Source organism: Vitis riparia, chromosome 8 (genome assembly GCF_004353265.1).
Source record: "Vitis riparia cultivar Riparia Gloire de Montpellier isolate 1030 chromosome 8, EGFV_Vit.rip_1.0, whole genome shotgun sequence".
Lineage (NCBI taxonomy): Eukaryota > Viridiplantae > Streptophyta > Magnoliopsida > Vitales > Vitaceae > Vitis > Vitis riparia.
In genome coordinates, this window is record NC_048438.1 from 21,870,522 (window position 1) to 21,886,830 (window position 16,309).

General features: G+C 35.4%; 3 protein-coding genes across 3 annotated transcripts; 2 read left to right on the forward strand and 1 right to left on the reverse strand.

Moving 5' to 3' along the window:
* Positions 1–1,472: 1,472 nt before the first annotated feature.
* Positions 1,473–4,140, reverse strand: LOC117919893 (pentatricopeptide repeat-containing protein At4g21065-like; the record flags this gene model as incomplete). The annotated part of the gene is made up of 2 exons (XM_034837179.1): positions 1,473–2,830; positions 3,217–4,140. Coding segments are annotated over 2 exons (1,752 nt in total), but the record flags the coding sequence as incomplete, so codon positions are not given.
* A 4,231-nt stretch (positions 4,141–8,371) lies between these two features.
* On the forward strand, positions 8,372–11,115 carry LOC117921225 (polygalacturonase-like). The gene is made up of 9 exons (XM_034839057.1): positions 8,372–8,701; positions 9,042–9,170; positions 9,289–9,456; positions 9,579–9,599; positions 9,711–9,918; positions 10,014–10,095; positions 10,223–10,331; positions 10,465–10,581; positions 10,694–11,115. The coding sequence occupies exons 1-9, from the start codon at positions 8,420–8,422 to the stop codon at positions 10,910–10,912; spliced, it is 1,335 nt and encodes a 444-aa protein (XP_034694948.1). The 5' UTR covers positions 8,372–8,419; the 3' UTR covers positions 10,913–11,115.
* Positions 11,116–13,165: 2,050 nt separating this feature from the next.
* On the forward strand, positions 13,166–14,915 carry LOC117921105 (cytokinin riboside 5'-monophosphate phosphoribohydrolase LOG1-like). Its single transcript, XM_034838900.1, has 8 exons — positions 13,166–13,273; positions 13,391–13,526; positions 13,633–13,730; positions 13,897–13,927; positions 14,014–14,113; positions 14,222–14,292; positions 14,389–14,532; positions 14,662–14,915. The coding sequence occupies exons 2-8, from the start codon at positions 13,395–13,397 to the stop codon at positions 14,752–14,754; spliced, it is 669 nt and encodes a 222-aa protein (XP_034694791.1). The 5' UTR covers positions 13,166–13,273; positions 13,391–13,394; the 3' UTR covers positions 14,755–14,915.
* The last annotated feature ends 1,394 nt before the right edge of the window (positions 14,916–16,309 follow it).

A 16,309-nucleotide genomic window follows, 5' to 3' on the forward strand; every position in this document is an offset into this window, starting at 1 on the left:
AATATTTTTGAACCTATGAGCTTTTCTTAATAAGACATTTACATTTTTTTGGGTACAGCCACGTAGAGAAGGCCAAGTTTATCAGTGTAAATCACACCCATCTTTTAAAAATCAACCTACTAATACTAGTTAGTTCTCTAGCTAGCCTATGGCTTCAACCTTTGCCACCTATCCTAATAATTATGTTTTATAATTTTACTTTAGCTATTTGTCATAGCAATTGCATTACATGCTTTTACTCATGCGACATGTAGGTATAAGCTCAAGAGACCACTTTCCTGATCATATGATCTTCTTTACCTTGTTGCATGCAACCTGCACTGCACTGGCGTATTAACTGGGGCTCAGGAATTGCTTAACTTTTGCTTTGTGTCCTATGTAAGATGCCTTGTATCCCCGTGCTAGGTGTTATCTTCTTGATATGCCAACAACACTTATTTTACCACTCTGTCACATCCTTATGCTTACACTAATATATCTCTACAAGTGTCATATTCGTGCGCTACAAGCCTTCTATGTCTAGGGGTGTCATGCTCGTATGCTAAGAGTCTTTACATGGTCTTTCATCAATATGTCCAATGTTGCAACATGTTGAGTCTACGTGTGACACTTAGCCCATTAATTGTATAGATATGATATGTGTCAAGCCCCCATCTAGCAATTAGCATGCATCCTTGTTGCAACATGACCTATGCGTGCTAAGCTTCTTTCTTAGCCCATGATATTTATTTGTTGTATTATTGGCTGATATGTGCTACAATGTTTATTCTTTACTTTTGGGACATGCATAACTCAAGTTATGTACCGTAGTTCGTGTGTCAAGGGTTAGCAAGACTCACTATCATACGTTGCTCATGTCCAAAGCTCCATGTCATGCCTTGGAACATAGTCACTACCTAGAGGTGTCAAATGGGTTGTTTTTTTTTTTTTTTTTAAAGTTTGTAATGCAATGATTTGTTGAAAGTTTAAAATATAAAAAGATCGTATTTAATAATAATAAATTTGTGATTAATTTATTCATTTATCACTTAAACCAATCGTTATGAATTTTTTGGGAAGAACACAACATTTGACATGAAAAAAGCAAGAAGCAAATGAGTTTTAGGTGGGTTGACATAACGGCCCTTGCCCTAGGCCCATGCCGTGCCTGTCCAGCCCGCTACAGCAATTGGGGCAGGCTGACCTAACCTAGTCTATCGGCGTGGTGGACAAAGGGGCACTTAATCCATTTGACACGTCTACCCGACTACCCCTCTCCCTCTTTAAAGAACTTTTAAAACCTTTTCATTGCAAGAAATCAAACCTTTTTCACTATCTTTTCTATGATATGTCAAGCTATATATTGGTGGAGTTCCAAGCCAAAACACAATCGCTTTTACGCCTTAAAGTCTTTTCTGTCACTTCTAAGGACCATGATATTTTGGGATCAAACCCCTCTATGCCTTCTTGCTACTAATCTTCTTTCAAATTTGCGGTGTAAATTTCACATCACTTTAAAATATCAATCAATGGCATGGCAAACTTTGAGTACCCTTTTATGAAGCTTAAAAGGCAACAATACTAACTGGCTAGCTCGGGAGCAGTCTAGTCACCTTGGTCGGTGCTTAGTCTAATCAATTTAAAGTTAACACAGTTGGAAAAAATTGAGAAATAAATAGTCAATATTGAGTAATGTGACATCCGAATTGGCCGCCAAGGCTGGCATCAGAATTCCACGCTTACAGTTCGGAGAAGATCGATCTGTCCTTCTCAATTGTCTATGCCTCTCATTATCCTCACTAGGGGCGGTGGCACTTGGTACCTTCAACGCACGTGTGCCTTGTCTCGCCTAATTTCCCGCTTTTCCTCCACTCAAAAGTCTTCCTTTTAGATGTGGATGCTGTGACATATACCACTGCCATTTGAGAACCTTGTCTTGACTATTGAGCTTAAATGATTGGTCTCGGTGCGGTTTTGTGTGTTTGAGTTTCTATCACATGCAGGGGTGATTCACAAGAACAATTCACCAGAAATCCCGACATGAACATGAGCCATTGACAAACTTATGGAATCTAACCCGGTCCCTGACAATAATCTCACGCCTGTACTCTGCGCTGATAATCTTTGTCACTTCATGGCAGTCCCCACAAACTCTTAGATTCTTTACAATCCTTATTGCCATTGGTCTTTTAGTCTTCAATAGCCCATAAGCAATGGCCAACCTCTCACTGTGCTCACAAAGAGCATTCTCTTTCTCTTCATCAACCACGTTGTGCAGCACATCAGAAATCCCTGGTTGGTGCCCAACAGCATGGACCCGCTTGGAAATATCCCTCAAGATTTCTCTGACCTCCATTGCCTCGGGGTGAGACCAGTCACCCATCACGAACTCATGCACCAAACCATCCACTTCAATGGAGCTGCACCCAGGCACTGCTTTGATTCCCATGCCCTTCATCTTCTTTCTCACCTGGCTCATCTTCTCCCATTGGGACATTGATGCATACAAATTTGAGAGGAGGATGTAGTTCTCTGCATTATGTGGTTCTAACTCAAGAAGCCGCTGAGCAACAATTTCGCTTTTATCCAAATTCTTACTCTTCTTGCAGCCCACCAGTAAAGTTCGCCAAATTACGGGATTTGGTGAGATGGGCATGGTTTCTACAAGAGTGCAGGCATCTTCAACAAGGCTGGCTCGACAGAGTAGATCAACCATACAACCATAAAGCTCCATTGATGGTACAATTCCAAATTCCAGCATGCTTGACCAATATCTCCAACCCTCAGAGACTAACCCACTATGGGCACATGCAGATAGAACGCCAATGAAAGTTACATGGTTTGGCTTCACCTGAAAAGTATTCATCAAGAACCACTGATTATAACTCAACACAAATCATACATCTGGTACAAATAAATTAACTATGAAGTTCACTACCTTAGCTTAGGATAAGAAAGAACAGTGAAAGTTAATCACAAATACCAACTGCATTGCACTACTCTTCACAAAAGGATTTTGATCCATGTGGAACAACTCGTTTTTCTTTCAGTTAAAATGCCCAAATGCAATCATTTTTCCCAAAGTATTTTATAAGAATTATCATCATAATAGTAGTGAAGAAAAATTATTTTCCATAAAATTTTCTGTCTAATGCCAACTTGATTCATGCATAAGCTTCATCAAAGCAGAGGATGAGGACTTGGCATCAGGCTGTATCTACTTTCCTATATTTTTACCTTGGCTTCTTCCATCCGAAAAAATTCCTCCAAAGCATCTTCTGCAAGCCCATTAATTGCCAACCCAACAATCATTGAGCTCCAAGCTTTAGTATCTTTCACTGGCATTGCATCAAAAACCTCCTTAGCTCTTTCTATACACCCACATTTTGCATACATGTTAACCAGTGCAGTACTAAGCTCAAGATCTGTTTCAATGAGCTGCTTATTGATATACGCGTGCATCCATTTACCAGTATCCAGAGCCCCGGAAGCAGCGCAAGCAGAAATCACACTGACCATAGTAACCTCATCAGGCACGACGCCCGCCTTTTGCATATCTCTAAACAAACCCAATGCTTCATTAACCAACCCAATTCTCGCGTACCCACTAATCATGGTGCTCCAAGCAACCAAGTTTCTGTCAGTAATTTCATCAAACACCTTACTTGCAAGCACAATGTCTTCGCATTTCGCATAGAAATTCACCAATGCAGTTTCAACAAAGGGACTAGAACCAAACCCGGATTTCAGAACATTGGCGTGGACCTGTTGGCCTTCCTCCAAGGCAGATACGATCGAACACGCCTTGAGAACAAAGGCCATCGTGAAGGTGTTTGGATTGGGGTACCCTCTTCTGACCATTTTTCTGAAAAGAATAACGGGCTCCTTAGATGGGGTTTGAGATTGTGAACAACCCCTTATCATGGAATTCCAAGAAAATATGTTTGGGCTTTGGATTTGAGAGAAGAGCTTCCGAGCGTAGTCGATGTCGCCGTAGGGGGAAAGAGCGCAGAAGCCAATGATCTTGCAGAGACCAAAGGAAACGGAGGAGATGGGCATCGCATGAGTGAGCAAGCGCGCGTGGATTTGGCGGAGGACCCTCATGCTGCGACATTTTCGAATCAGCAGAGCAATTCTCTCTTCTTCCTCCAGCTCTTCTTCTTATTGTTACCGTTGAAATTTTTGTTTGAATTATACCACCAATAACCTATTCGTATCCACAATTTAACAAGTTTAATTTATTTTAAAAATTAATTTGGTTGAATCAACTTACTGCTGTGAGCCTATTTATTTTTGTATTTAAGAATATTTTTGGGGAATTGTATTATTTTTCTTTTCCCCTTTTTTTCTAATAATGTAAATAATATTATGATTCATTTGGGGAAAAATATATATATTTTTTCTAATCCACAAATAATATTTATTTTCTACTTTTAATTATTATTAAAAATAATTAAAAATATATTAAAACACCCTACTAAAAAACTGTTTTTCTGGGAACTATTTTCGAAAATGTTTCCAATGTTTTTTGATGCGAGTGAGTGCTCATCATACTACTTAGCCCACGCTTCTGGTCTCACAAAGCCGGCCAACTAAGCAAGCCCATCGGACCAGCCAACAGAACGGGCCGAGGACAGCCCCACAGGTTCAGCCCAATTGAGCGGCCGGTCCAAATCAGCCACAGTAGCATTGTGTGAAATGTATGACAGCAACTCCCACATAAGATCAGATCACACCCCTTAGACGTGTAGGAAAAAAAAATTATTTCCCATTCTTTCCTCTCTTCCTCTTTCTATGGTGGGCTGATTGATTTCGTTTGGGAGAAGTTTGGTGGAAAAGATTAACAAAAATACAAACCGACCATAACGCACCCTAACATGCGCCTAAAAAGCATCATATCCCATCTTCCTCACCATTCACTTACAGTGAAGTGATAGGAGCTTTTGTGGCACGAGCTCAGATAAGGGTCTCCAATGGGCCGAGCCGGGCCGCCCAGAGGAGTAAGGCCCATGGACCAGCCCGGGACGGGCCAATGAGTTCGTTGACTGGTCAACGGGCCTGGCCGGGCCCTTGATATATCTAAAGCCCGTGGCCCAGCCCGTGGGCCCTCAAGCTAGGCGGGCTTGGCGGGCCGGGGTAAAAATTAAAATAATTTTCAGTTTTGAAGGGATGGAACCATAAGGGAGTTAGCCACCAATTGAACCGACCCTCTTTTGTATAACTATTTTGCATTAGTTATATATATATTAGAAATGTTGTATGATTTAAAAAAAAAATAAAAGTGAGTTGGCTGTTCAATGGTCATATGACCGTTGAACATGCCATTCATAATTCAATTTCAAATATATGATCGTTGAACGGTCCTTGAAATTAAAAAAATTAAATTAAATTAAATCCTAATATTTAAATCCCTATAAATATTAAATACCCTCAATTTTTTTCTATTCTCTTAACTCTTAAGCTCTCTCCCATTCCACAATATTTCTGATTATTGAATTTTGTTTCAAATTATTCAATATTATTGGTGGTGAAAAATAAGTATCACTGGTTCAAAGAGTTCAAATTTGAAGGAATTTCTGCTTCGGTTCTCCAATTTAGTAACATACTTCATCTTTTCTTTTATTTATTTGTTACATTTTAATTTTACATTTATTATTTTTAACATAATATTTTATCAATAATTATAATTATGACAAGTGGTTCTTGTTCTTCATCTAATGCATGTGATAGCAAAAAATTTACTTCAAATATATGAAATTTTTTTGATAGAATAGAAATAAATTTAGAAAATAATAAAAAAGAAATAAAAGCAAAATGTAAAATTTGTAACAAACTTCTTAGTGGTGGCTCAAATGCAGGTACAAGTCATTTAAAAATGCATCATGAAAATTGTAAAACTAAAAATAATGTAGATATTAGAAATTATATGCAATTAGGTAAAGATGAAAGTGGAAATTTAAAAACATTTTCTTACGATGAATCTTATTGTCATGAAGAAATGATTGGTTATATAATAAGAGTAAAACAATCTTTCAATTTCGCTAGTTCACCATTACCGCCAAGAGATAATGATTAAAATACTTTACTAAATGTATGTTATATTTTTATTTTTATTTTTATGATTGAAAAGTACAAATGATTGACAAATAAGTAGGTGTCAACCTAGTTGGGATGTATTTATTTTATAGTAATGTAAACTTTTCCCACATTTTCAAATGTAATGTATACATTTAATGAATAAAATAGTTAACAATGAATATTTTTATTAATGTAACATTTTCATATATATTTTAAAGTGGCGGGCATACGGGCCGGGCCTAATTTGGGGCCATGGCCCGGCCCATTCAGAAATGGGCTCGGGCCGGGCTGCGGGCTGCGGGCTTTTTGGAGACCCTTAATTGCTCAAACCATAGATTCAAAGGAGAGTTAGATTCTTTTGACTCGCACATCACAGCCTCCCATCCAATGAATTTGTCATTTAGTCAAAAAGTTCGAGGCAGTTGGATTTTTTCTTGTTGTCATCGTTTCACGCCCATGGCTGCAAAAACTGTATCATGTTACCTCTTTTTTGAGTGTTTCACGCCAAGATTAATTTAAAAATTGTAAAATAAAAAAAAATAAAACAATCCTTGTCACAAATTAACTTGCAGCGTTGAAATTGGCAACTGTTAGCCTCATATGCTTGGCCGAATTTTGTTCGCTTTATTTCAAGAAATAATCACCTATTGATTCAAGTTTCAACTCATCCTTTGTAAATCAACTACAGTACTCCATTTAATGGAATCTGATACAAGTCTCTTTGTACCTTCCATCGAAAGCAACTTTTCAATCAATCAATCTGAGGTGTCTTCAGACTTCGTACGAAAAGAGGTTTCACAATAAAAGAAAAAATTTCATTAAATTTTCTGCAAGTTTGATAGAAGACGGTACCCATAATATTTTTAATTTTAATAAATATTTTGTTTGTATTATTTTCCTATTTATTTTGCTAATTTGTAGGACCAATTTACGAAATTTGTGCGTACACATATCATCGAGTCACACAATAAAACCGGGATATAAGAGTCACGTCATAGGCATCAACCTCACATTTCTTAATTTGAACTAAATTATTGAACGGTATAAGAACTTATGATTGATGATGATTGCCGGCCTTATAATTCAAACCCTGACCATAATATTCCTTGGACTCTCTTATCCAAGCCTGGTTGCCAAAATATGTAATAAGTTATTATCTAATCAAGTGATATTGTTTAAGGCCATACCACTATGAGTAATCAAGCTCCCAATTTTCAAATCACGTCTCTCTAGCAATACCTGTGGAACGATCAAATTGTTGGCTGTATGTGACGTGTTGATTTATGATTTATCGCGGAGTAGTACGCTTGGCAACACCCTATTACTTGCCCAAAGTTCAAGTTTTGCTCAATTTGATTCCTTATTAATTTTGAGAATGATGAGATAATGCCGTTGTGTGAAAAGCTCCAATATGTAAAGTTAAGTGAAGTGGCCTAAAGTCTTAAATTCATGATGGCATGGAGACTATCGCAACTTAGAAACTTAGCAAACACCTCTACTCCAAACCCCATCTCTACCCAAAACCCTTCAAAATAGATTACGGCAACTCAAATATTTTTTTTTGATGCATGAACCATGAAAAAAATCCATACACTTCCAAGATTAATGTGTGGCAGATTAATTCAGAGCGAGTCGAGTTGTGACAAGTGTCGAATTTGGCAACATGAAAGAAATGGGGAGGTTACTAGCTTGCCGTGTTTGCTAAAATGAGACCAAAAATGGAAAAAAACCCTAACTTGTATAAGCAAATATGTTCATCTCTATGACATCATAAGCATGCGTTTGAATAATTTGATATGATTTGTATATATGGTGATGGATAGATACCAAATTTTATGTGACCTATTGGCCACCCATGATCTAGGATGATCATTTGAGAAAAACGTAGGAATAGCAATAATGAAGATGATGAGGGCAAAATTTTGTGCAGTTACGTATACAATTTGTAAAAATGCATGGCCACCCTTAATATTTATCTTGTTTGCATGAAAATCAATGAATGTTAATAAGTTCTTCTCATTGTAAGTTGTAAAATTTATGTACTTGAATTTATTCAAAATGTGTATATGCAGAATATGCCATGGAGTATAGATGGTTATCAATGAATTAATAGTGAATATAAGGTGATGCATGTATGCACGAAAGTTAGCCATGGTGTCCAGGAGGTCTTGCGTATCCAAAATGATTAATTCCCCATCCAAACCTCAGGAGCCATGGTGTCATGGACAGTGGACCCAGCACCACCTGATCGTTCTCTATAAATACGCACCCTCCTCACTTCATATCTCCACCTCCATTCCAATCATAGCTTCCATATATACTTTTCCGAATATTATCTCTCTCCTTTAGTAAAGAAGAAGCAATGTCTCTACAAAGACGCTTCGTTCCATGTCTCATTGTCTTTCTCCTTTGTTTCCCATGTTACTTCAGTTTGCAAGCGAGCCCACCTTATGATTATCTTGGTGAGGCATCTGGCTATGATTCTCAGGCGAATCATTTGCATTTCAGCACCATTCAAACCCGTGAGATTGAGAACTGGCCATGGCGCAAATTTGGAAGTAAAACGGGGAAATCTTTGGCTTCAGTTAAAATGGTTAACGTGAATTATTATGGAGCTAAAGGTGATGGAAGTGATGCCACAGAGGTATATATTCATATATCTAGAGACTTAAATATGTGCTGTTTTGATTGAATACTAATTTATTAACCTTATAAGAGTGTCCTCATTTGCATCACCTTTCCATTATGATTTGATCTCAGCTTGCATTTTGACATTGGCAATAAGTCTTGAATTCATGTATTTTTGAAAAATATTAATAAATTAATTACAGCATGAAGTATTGTATCATTGATTTAAATGAAAATGACGGCTACATTTTCATTGTTGATCAAGAATTTCGAGGCCAAGAACTATTTTATTGAACCTTACATCCTACAAAAACAAATATATGAGAAGTCATAAGTACAAATGCTGGGTCTTTCAGGCATTCAAGAAAGCTTGGAAGGCAGCTTGTTCATCTCCAGGATCTGTCCTAGTGGTGCCCAAAAACAAGAACTATCTTCTTAAGCCAATTACATTTCAAGGTCCTTGCAAATCCAGTATTACAGTGCAGGTGAGATTCCATGACAGGAGTCATTTTGTTCAGAGGTTCAAGCAGCTGTTTCTAACTCATGTATATTGTATAAAGTGACTAATGATATTTTTGAGAAAAAAAACAAAAAAAAAACCAGATATATGGAACTGTCCAGGCATCTACTGATCGATCCGCCTACAGTAACGACATGACCCACTGGCTTATCTTTGAAAATGTCCAAAATTTAGCGGTTCAAGGTGGTGGCACCCTCAATGGAAATGGGAAGACGTGGTGGGAAAACTCTTGCAAAGTGAACTATGATCTTGTAATTATGCCGTTCAAAACTTTTTTTTTTCGGTTATCTTTTGTCTGATACCTCTTGCTGTAATGATCAGTGGCTGATTTTTTTTTTTTTTTTTTTTTTTATTCCCTTATTGATTTTTGCAGCCTTGCAAGGGTGCACCAACGGTATGTTGATATATATCACCTCATATGAGTGCAATCGTCTTCTTCTATGATGTTGTACGGAAAAGGAAGATATATAATTTCTTGTTTGGAAATATGTTTTAATTTTGGCAGGCCTTAACCTTCTATAACTGCAAGAACTTGGCAATGAAGAACCTCAAGATCCAAAATGCCCAGCAAATGCATGTTTCTTTCGAAAAATGCGTGGGTGTTCAAGCTTCGGGTCTCACCATAACTGCACCGGGGAACAGCCCCAACACTGATGGAATCCATGTGAGTTACACCAAAATTATCCACATTTCAAGCTCGGTTATTGGAACAGGTATCCTCAAAATTTGCCTAAACACAAAACTTAAAATATTTTTTTAAAAGATAACTATGCTGAATTAATGAAAAATTTTGTTTGATTTGTTGAAGGTGATGACTGTATTTCAATTGTGAGTGGATCCCAGAAGGTGCAAGTCAATGGTATCACCTGTGGACCAGGCCATGGAATCAGGTAATTAGTCCAAGAACCCCAAAATTAATATTGCTAAATTAATCTTAATTTCCATGACTCGTTAATGAACACTAACATATATGTATTTCTTTTGAATTTTGTCTCTGTTCCATGGCCAACTCCTCAGTATTGGAAGCTTAGGATCTGGAGATTCAGAGGCTCACGTTTCGGATGTTACAGTGAACGGCGCAACGCTTTCGGGAACCACAAATGGAGTTAGAATCAAGACATGGCAGGTAAGAAGAAACATGCATTCATGTGTTTGAAAGAATATTAGGTTAAACATTATATTTGCACTCATATGAACAGATTCATTATGTAATAACTTAAGCATTTGGGTTGGTTATTAACGGAAGAATTTTGCTGCAGGGAGGGTCTGGAAGCGCAAGCAACATCAAATTTCAGAACATTGTAATGCATAACGTGGAGAACCCTATAATAATAGACCAAAAGTACTGTGACCAAGGCAAACCATGCAAGTCACAGGTATGAAAACTCCAACTTCATCTCTGAACCTTTAAAAAAGAAAAACCCGATATCATAGACCCTCAAATTCATGGTTTCCTATATCCGAATCATCAACTTGGTTTTATCTCAGAGCTCGGCTGTTCAAGTGCAAAATGTGTTGTACCAGAACATAAAAGGAACAAGTTCTTCGAAGGAGGCTATATCGCTTGATTGCAGTGCGAAGTTTCCATGTCAAGGGATTCTGCTGCGAGACATTGATATAAAAGTTGGAGGAGGAAAGGCAGCCAAAGCTGTATGCAGCAATGCCAGAGTGACTGTAATGGGGGATGTGTCTCCAAATTGCGCCTGAGAAATGCATGGAAGCTAGGGTTATTGGTTCTGAATCCTCCGATCACACGCTTACATATATATTTTTGTATATATGTATACAGTACTGAAAAATAATTATGAGTTTGTCATATTTGTTTATCAAAGAATAAGGTCGAATAATACTAGAATGTAGCCAACACAATAATACTAATCCGATCATCTCTTATTGTTTATCATCAATAAAATGACCATTTATTTGTTGTTTTTACATCTTAGCATTTACTATTTTTTTTTTTTTGAAATTTGATAAAACATGTAAATGGTATTTATTTATGAATAAAAAAAAAGGGACAATTGTCTTTTGAACCTAGTTGGACCAAAAAATTAAGATTTGACCCATAAAAGTTGCATAATTGATGAGGAGGATATAAAATATGAAAAAACCAATATACCTTACAAAACTATTTTCTACCATAATGTTTGAGAAACTTTTTTATCTTAATTTTTTTTAATAATTATTCTGAAAATTTATTATTTTTAGAAAACTAATTTTTTTAAAAAATATTTTAAAAATATATCATTTAAAAAAAATAAATTTGACATATTTTTAGTTATTTTTTATATACAGAATTTTAAAAATATATATTTTCCAAGATGTTTGATTTTTAAATAATGATAATTTATTTTTAATTTTTTGGAAAATAGTATATTTTTTTCCAAATCACTAAATTATATTAAATTTTATTGAGGTTTGCAAAATAAATAAAATTTAAATTAATCTTTTTTTACTTTTTTTTTTCATAGTCAATAAATGTCATTTTTGGAAAGATAAAAAATTCATATCATTCTTTTCAATTTTCACACTTCCTCTACGTCTTGGGCTTAAATAGTGAACTTATATGGATTAAAGCTTAATTTTTTGGTCCAAAACACAATTGTCTCTAAAAAAAAATGCTTGCAATAAGAAATGGGCCCAAATCCACAGTTCCATCAAACTAGCCTACTTTTGGGCAGGCCCAGCCCAACAAAAGAGGCATATTTGGGCTTTTCTGGGCCTGTTTAGTTAGAGCAGTATTCCCCTAATTTTGCAACAAGATTTTCAGAAAATTCTCTTGTAAAATTGGAACATGAAAATTTTCTCCATTTTCAAGAAACCCTAAACAAAAACAAAAATTTGGCAGGCTATAAAGCAAAAGCAAGATCTGGGAACACGAAAGTGGCAAAAAGGGCTCTTCTTCGACTTTGAGATCTTGATTTGATCCGTACACAGAGTTCTGTATGTTGTAACATCACTTCTAGAAGACTCTAGTATATCTCCTATTAAAGAGTTGACATCAACACATTACCTATGGTGTAAACACATCAAGAACTTTATGGGCTACATAGTGGGTCGAGCCCCCACTACTCATAGGCGTGTCTCCCGAGTATGTTAGAGCCCCCACTAAATGCATACTTGCATGGATGCCTTTATCTCTAATTATTTCAAATGGGTGTAAAAGGAAAAATAAATGAGAATCTATCTAGATATTTGTCTCTGTGAAACAATCCGGAAACAATACGGATTAGATTAAATGGGAAACAGAGGTATGTAATAGTAGATAGAGATCTTTCTTGATTCTATATTTTAATGACATGTTCAATAGTAACGTTATCTTGAAACTTTCCAAAGTTGTCACTCGAGATATGTCCAAAAATAGGAGAAAATTATCATAACATATGATACAAATCTTCAAACAGGATCATAATGATAAATGTAAGCAAATTAACCCGAAAGTCTTGAGCAAGTACATATATAGAGGACTGAAAATCAATTTGGAAACAATAGGAATAATATGGAGGGAGAAAACGGAGCTTTGGCATCACTCCATCAAAATGGTAGCTCACCCTCCACATTGATCTTCAGTGTACACACCCCATCAGACCGGTATACCTGAATAATCCTTATCTTTTGCAGCAAAATTGTTTCAATTATTGTTCTCTTTTTGGTTTGATTTGAACATCACTTCTCTAAGTGCATCAGATAATGGGGGGTTTGTGAGGATCACATCAGAGTGCTAACGATGGTGTGGGGGACTATAGGGAGAAGTTGATAGCCTAGAGTTCAAAAGGGACTTGGTGTTCTAGGTTTTAAGAATAGTGGAGGTGGTCCACTGCCTTTACATTGATGGGGGGGATGAGGCCCATTAAGTGTATGAAATAGAGAGAGGGCAATACAATGATAAAAGCAAAGTAATGCCCAGATGGAGCACAAAAGGAAAGACAGTATTAGGGATGGGTTACTCCTGAAATTCAGTGAAGGAAATCTTCACCAAAATATTTAGTAGAGAGAGAGATGCCAACCCAATGAGGACAAAGGGAGATAGAGCCATAGAGGCACTGTTTGGGCTCTTCTCCAACAAGGGTATACAAAAAAAAACCCTGTTCTTTTGCTTCCAATACTCTTTTTCTATGCATTTATTTAATATATTCTGTGGGCATCACAGTCCCTTTTTTTTTTTTTTGTTTCTTATCTTCTCAGTGTAATGGAAGGAAAAGTAGAGAGGGCTTCAAGTGAAAAGAGATGGACTTTTAAGAGGATTTGTGTCTTCTGTGGAAGTAAGCCTGGATCTAAATCCATATTCAGTGATGCAACTGTGGCGCTTGGTAAACAACTGGTAATTAATCATCACCCAAAAAAAAAAAAAAACCCTCACATGTACCAAAGAAATTCAAGCTTTTTCTATCTATTTTAGTACTATATATTCCTTGTGATTTCATCAGGTTGAAAGGAACATTGATCTGGTTTATGGTGGAGGAAGTAAAGGCCTAATGGGCTTGATCTCCAAAACTGTTTTGGACGGTGGTCGCCATGTTCTTGGGTATACTATATATTCTTTCTATATCAATGGTCTGCTATCTATCTCTCTCTCTCTCTCTCTCTCTCTCTATATATATATATATATATATATATAGAGTGAGAGAGAGAGAGAGAGAGAGAGAGAGAGCCTTTGTTTTTCTTTTATTCACTTTGTTTTAAATGTGCAGAATAATTCCTAAAGCCCTCATGCCATATGAGGTAATGCCTTTCTTTCGAGTCCTTTTGTGCAACATTTTATACATATTCAATGGATGGGATTATAGTTGCAAAACCGACCTCCACAGATAACAGGAAAAACCATTGGAGACATAAAGATTGTTTCGAGCATGCATGAAAGGAAGTCAGAGATGGCGAAACGAGCCGATGCTTTCATTGCCCTTCCTGGTATCTTCCAAACCAAACAAATTAATGATCATTTTTGCCATATCTCCATCACTTGAAAGTATGCTAATTAATCTTTACACATGTATACAAATTTGTACTTTTTCTTAGGTGGTTATGGAACCATGGAAGAACTATTGGAAATGGTAACTTGGAGTCAGCTAGGAATCCATGGAAAACCAGTAAGATGAATGTATAGATGTATCTTGTATTGATTTCCCATTACTCTTCTATGGAGTCCTCTAAATTTGGAACATGGGGTTTCATATTTTTTACAGGTGGGGCTATTGAATGTGGACGGATACTTCAACAGTTTGATTGAGCTATTCGATAAAGGAGTGGAAGAAGGTTTCATAGTGGATTCTGAAAGGCATATTATAGTGTCAGCAGACACAGCAGAAGAACTAATGAAGAAGATGGAGGTAAATGAAATGATCATACTTTTCTTAAAACACTGAATCCCTGGACCTTTTCTCATTCAGGGACTAAACAAAAGTTTTCAAGGAAAAGTGGGGTTGATTTTAAGCTGTTTTTGGGCTGCAAATTTGCAGGAGTATGCACCAGTCCATGATGCAGTTACATCAAAACGAAGCTGGGAAGAGGATCAGTCATCTGGAATTATTACAAATGGGCGAGCTCAGTGACTTCAGAATATCTCATATTACCATGCAATTTTGATATATGAAGACTTCTGATGCTGTTGTGTCCATTTTCGACTGCCTTTTAGAATAAGTTTTTTGTTCTCCAAAATAACCAAAAAGCAGAACATGGTTTCATTCTCAAAAATATAAAATCTCATATGCAATATTGGGCTCGTGGGTGCGTGGGTGAGGGAGCAAATTGACTTGTCCACTTTGGTGTAGGGGCATTTTGCCATTTTCTTTCTTAATGGGTGGATGGAAGATCACAGAGCTTTGGACACGTTCATATTTTGGTTTTAGCGACGACTTTGACCCGTTGATTTCCACGTTGCGATGGTAGAGAAATTTAGAAATGCCCTTAATAAACTCTAATATTTTTTATTTGAGACATTTGTTTTTTCTTTTTAAAGTTTAGTTATTTAAATATAACGTTTTATTTAAAATTTGAAATTGAATAATACTTATTACCTTTTGTTTCCTGGAAAATATGGGAGAAAGAAAAAAAATAATAAATAAATTTAAGGTTATTTTATTATTTTTACATCTTTTTAAAAACTCATTTCACTTAATTTTTTATATTTATATAAAAATTAAATAATATGAAATTACATATAATTTTAATTAATTTTAATTATATTTTATTTTTTTAAATGTAAACCAAATATGAGAATCAAATAGAATATTATTATTTCCATATAAATAAAAATGTTTTGACAATATTTTTAATATTATGTTGTATAATAATTATTATTAGAAGAGAAACCAAAATTAGTAAGTTGGTTAGATTTACTATTTTTAATATCACGTTTGTAAATTATTGGGTCTATGGGTAAGATTGCTATTTCAAATATTTCTAATAAAAATTATGTTTCACGTTCAACAGCTTTGGAAAACTTCTCCCGGAAAATCTTAAGTGATTCAAAAATATGGAATATTCCATATTTTGGTGTAATAAAGTATCCAGTAAGATTAAGATATTAAGAAATTGATTTTTTTTATTAGATTTATTAAAAATAATTAAAAAATAAAATACAATTAAAATTTATTAAAAACTTATATGAAGTTTGTTTTTTCAACTTAACACGAGAATGCAACTTGCTTTTAAAATTTAGATGATATTTTTAAAAATTTTTTTGTTAATTATTACTTTATTTTAAAAAAAATTATTCAATAGAAAAAAATAAAAATATTTTATTTTTTTATTAAATGTTAAAAATAACTTTTTGAATCAATCAAATTATAATTTTAACCTTAAAACAAGAGGAGGAGTTTTAATGAAATATATTACAATTAATTATTAAAGTTTTAGAAAATTATATGATTGAAATTTAAGTGTAATGATGGGATGCTTCTTTCTCCATTGATTTTAACTATTGTGTATCTAGAAAAATATAAAATATCTTATGTTATGATGAATAATCAAGAATGGAGAATAAAAAAATTAAGTAGATGACATACCTAGTGAAGTTTCTTCAACCGATTCTCCTACTCCAAAGAAATTGGCTATGACAATGCTAACAATACCAATACCAGTATTTAATATAAATAGTGAGCCAAG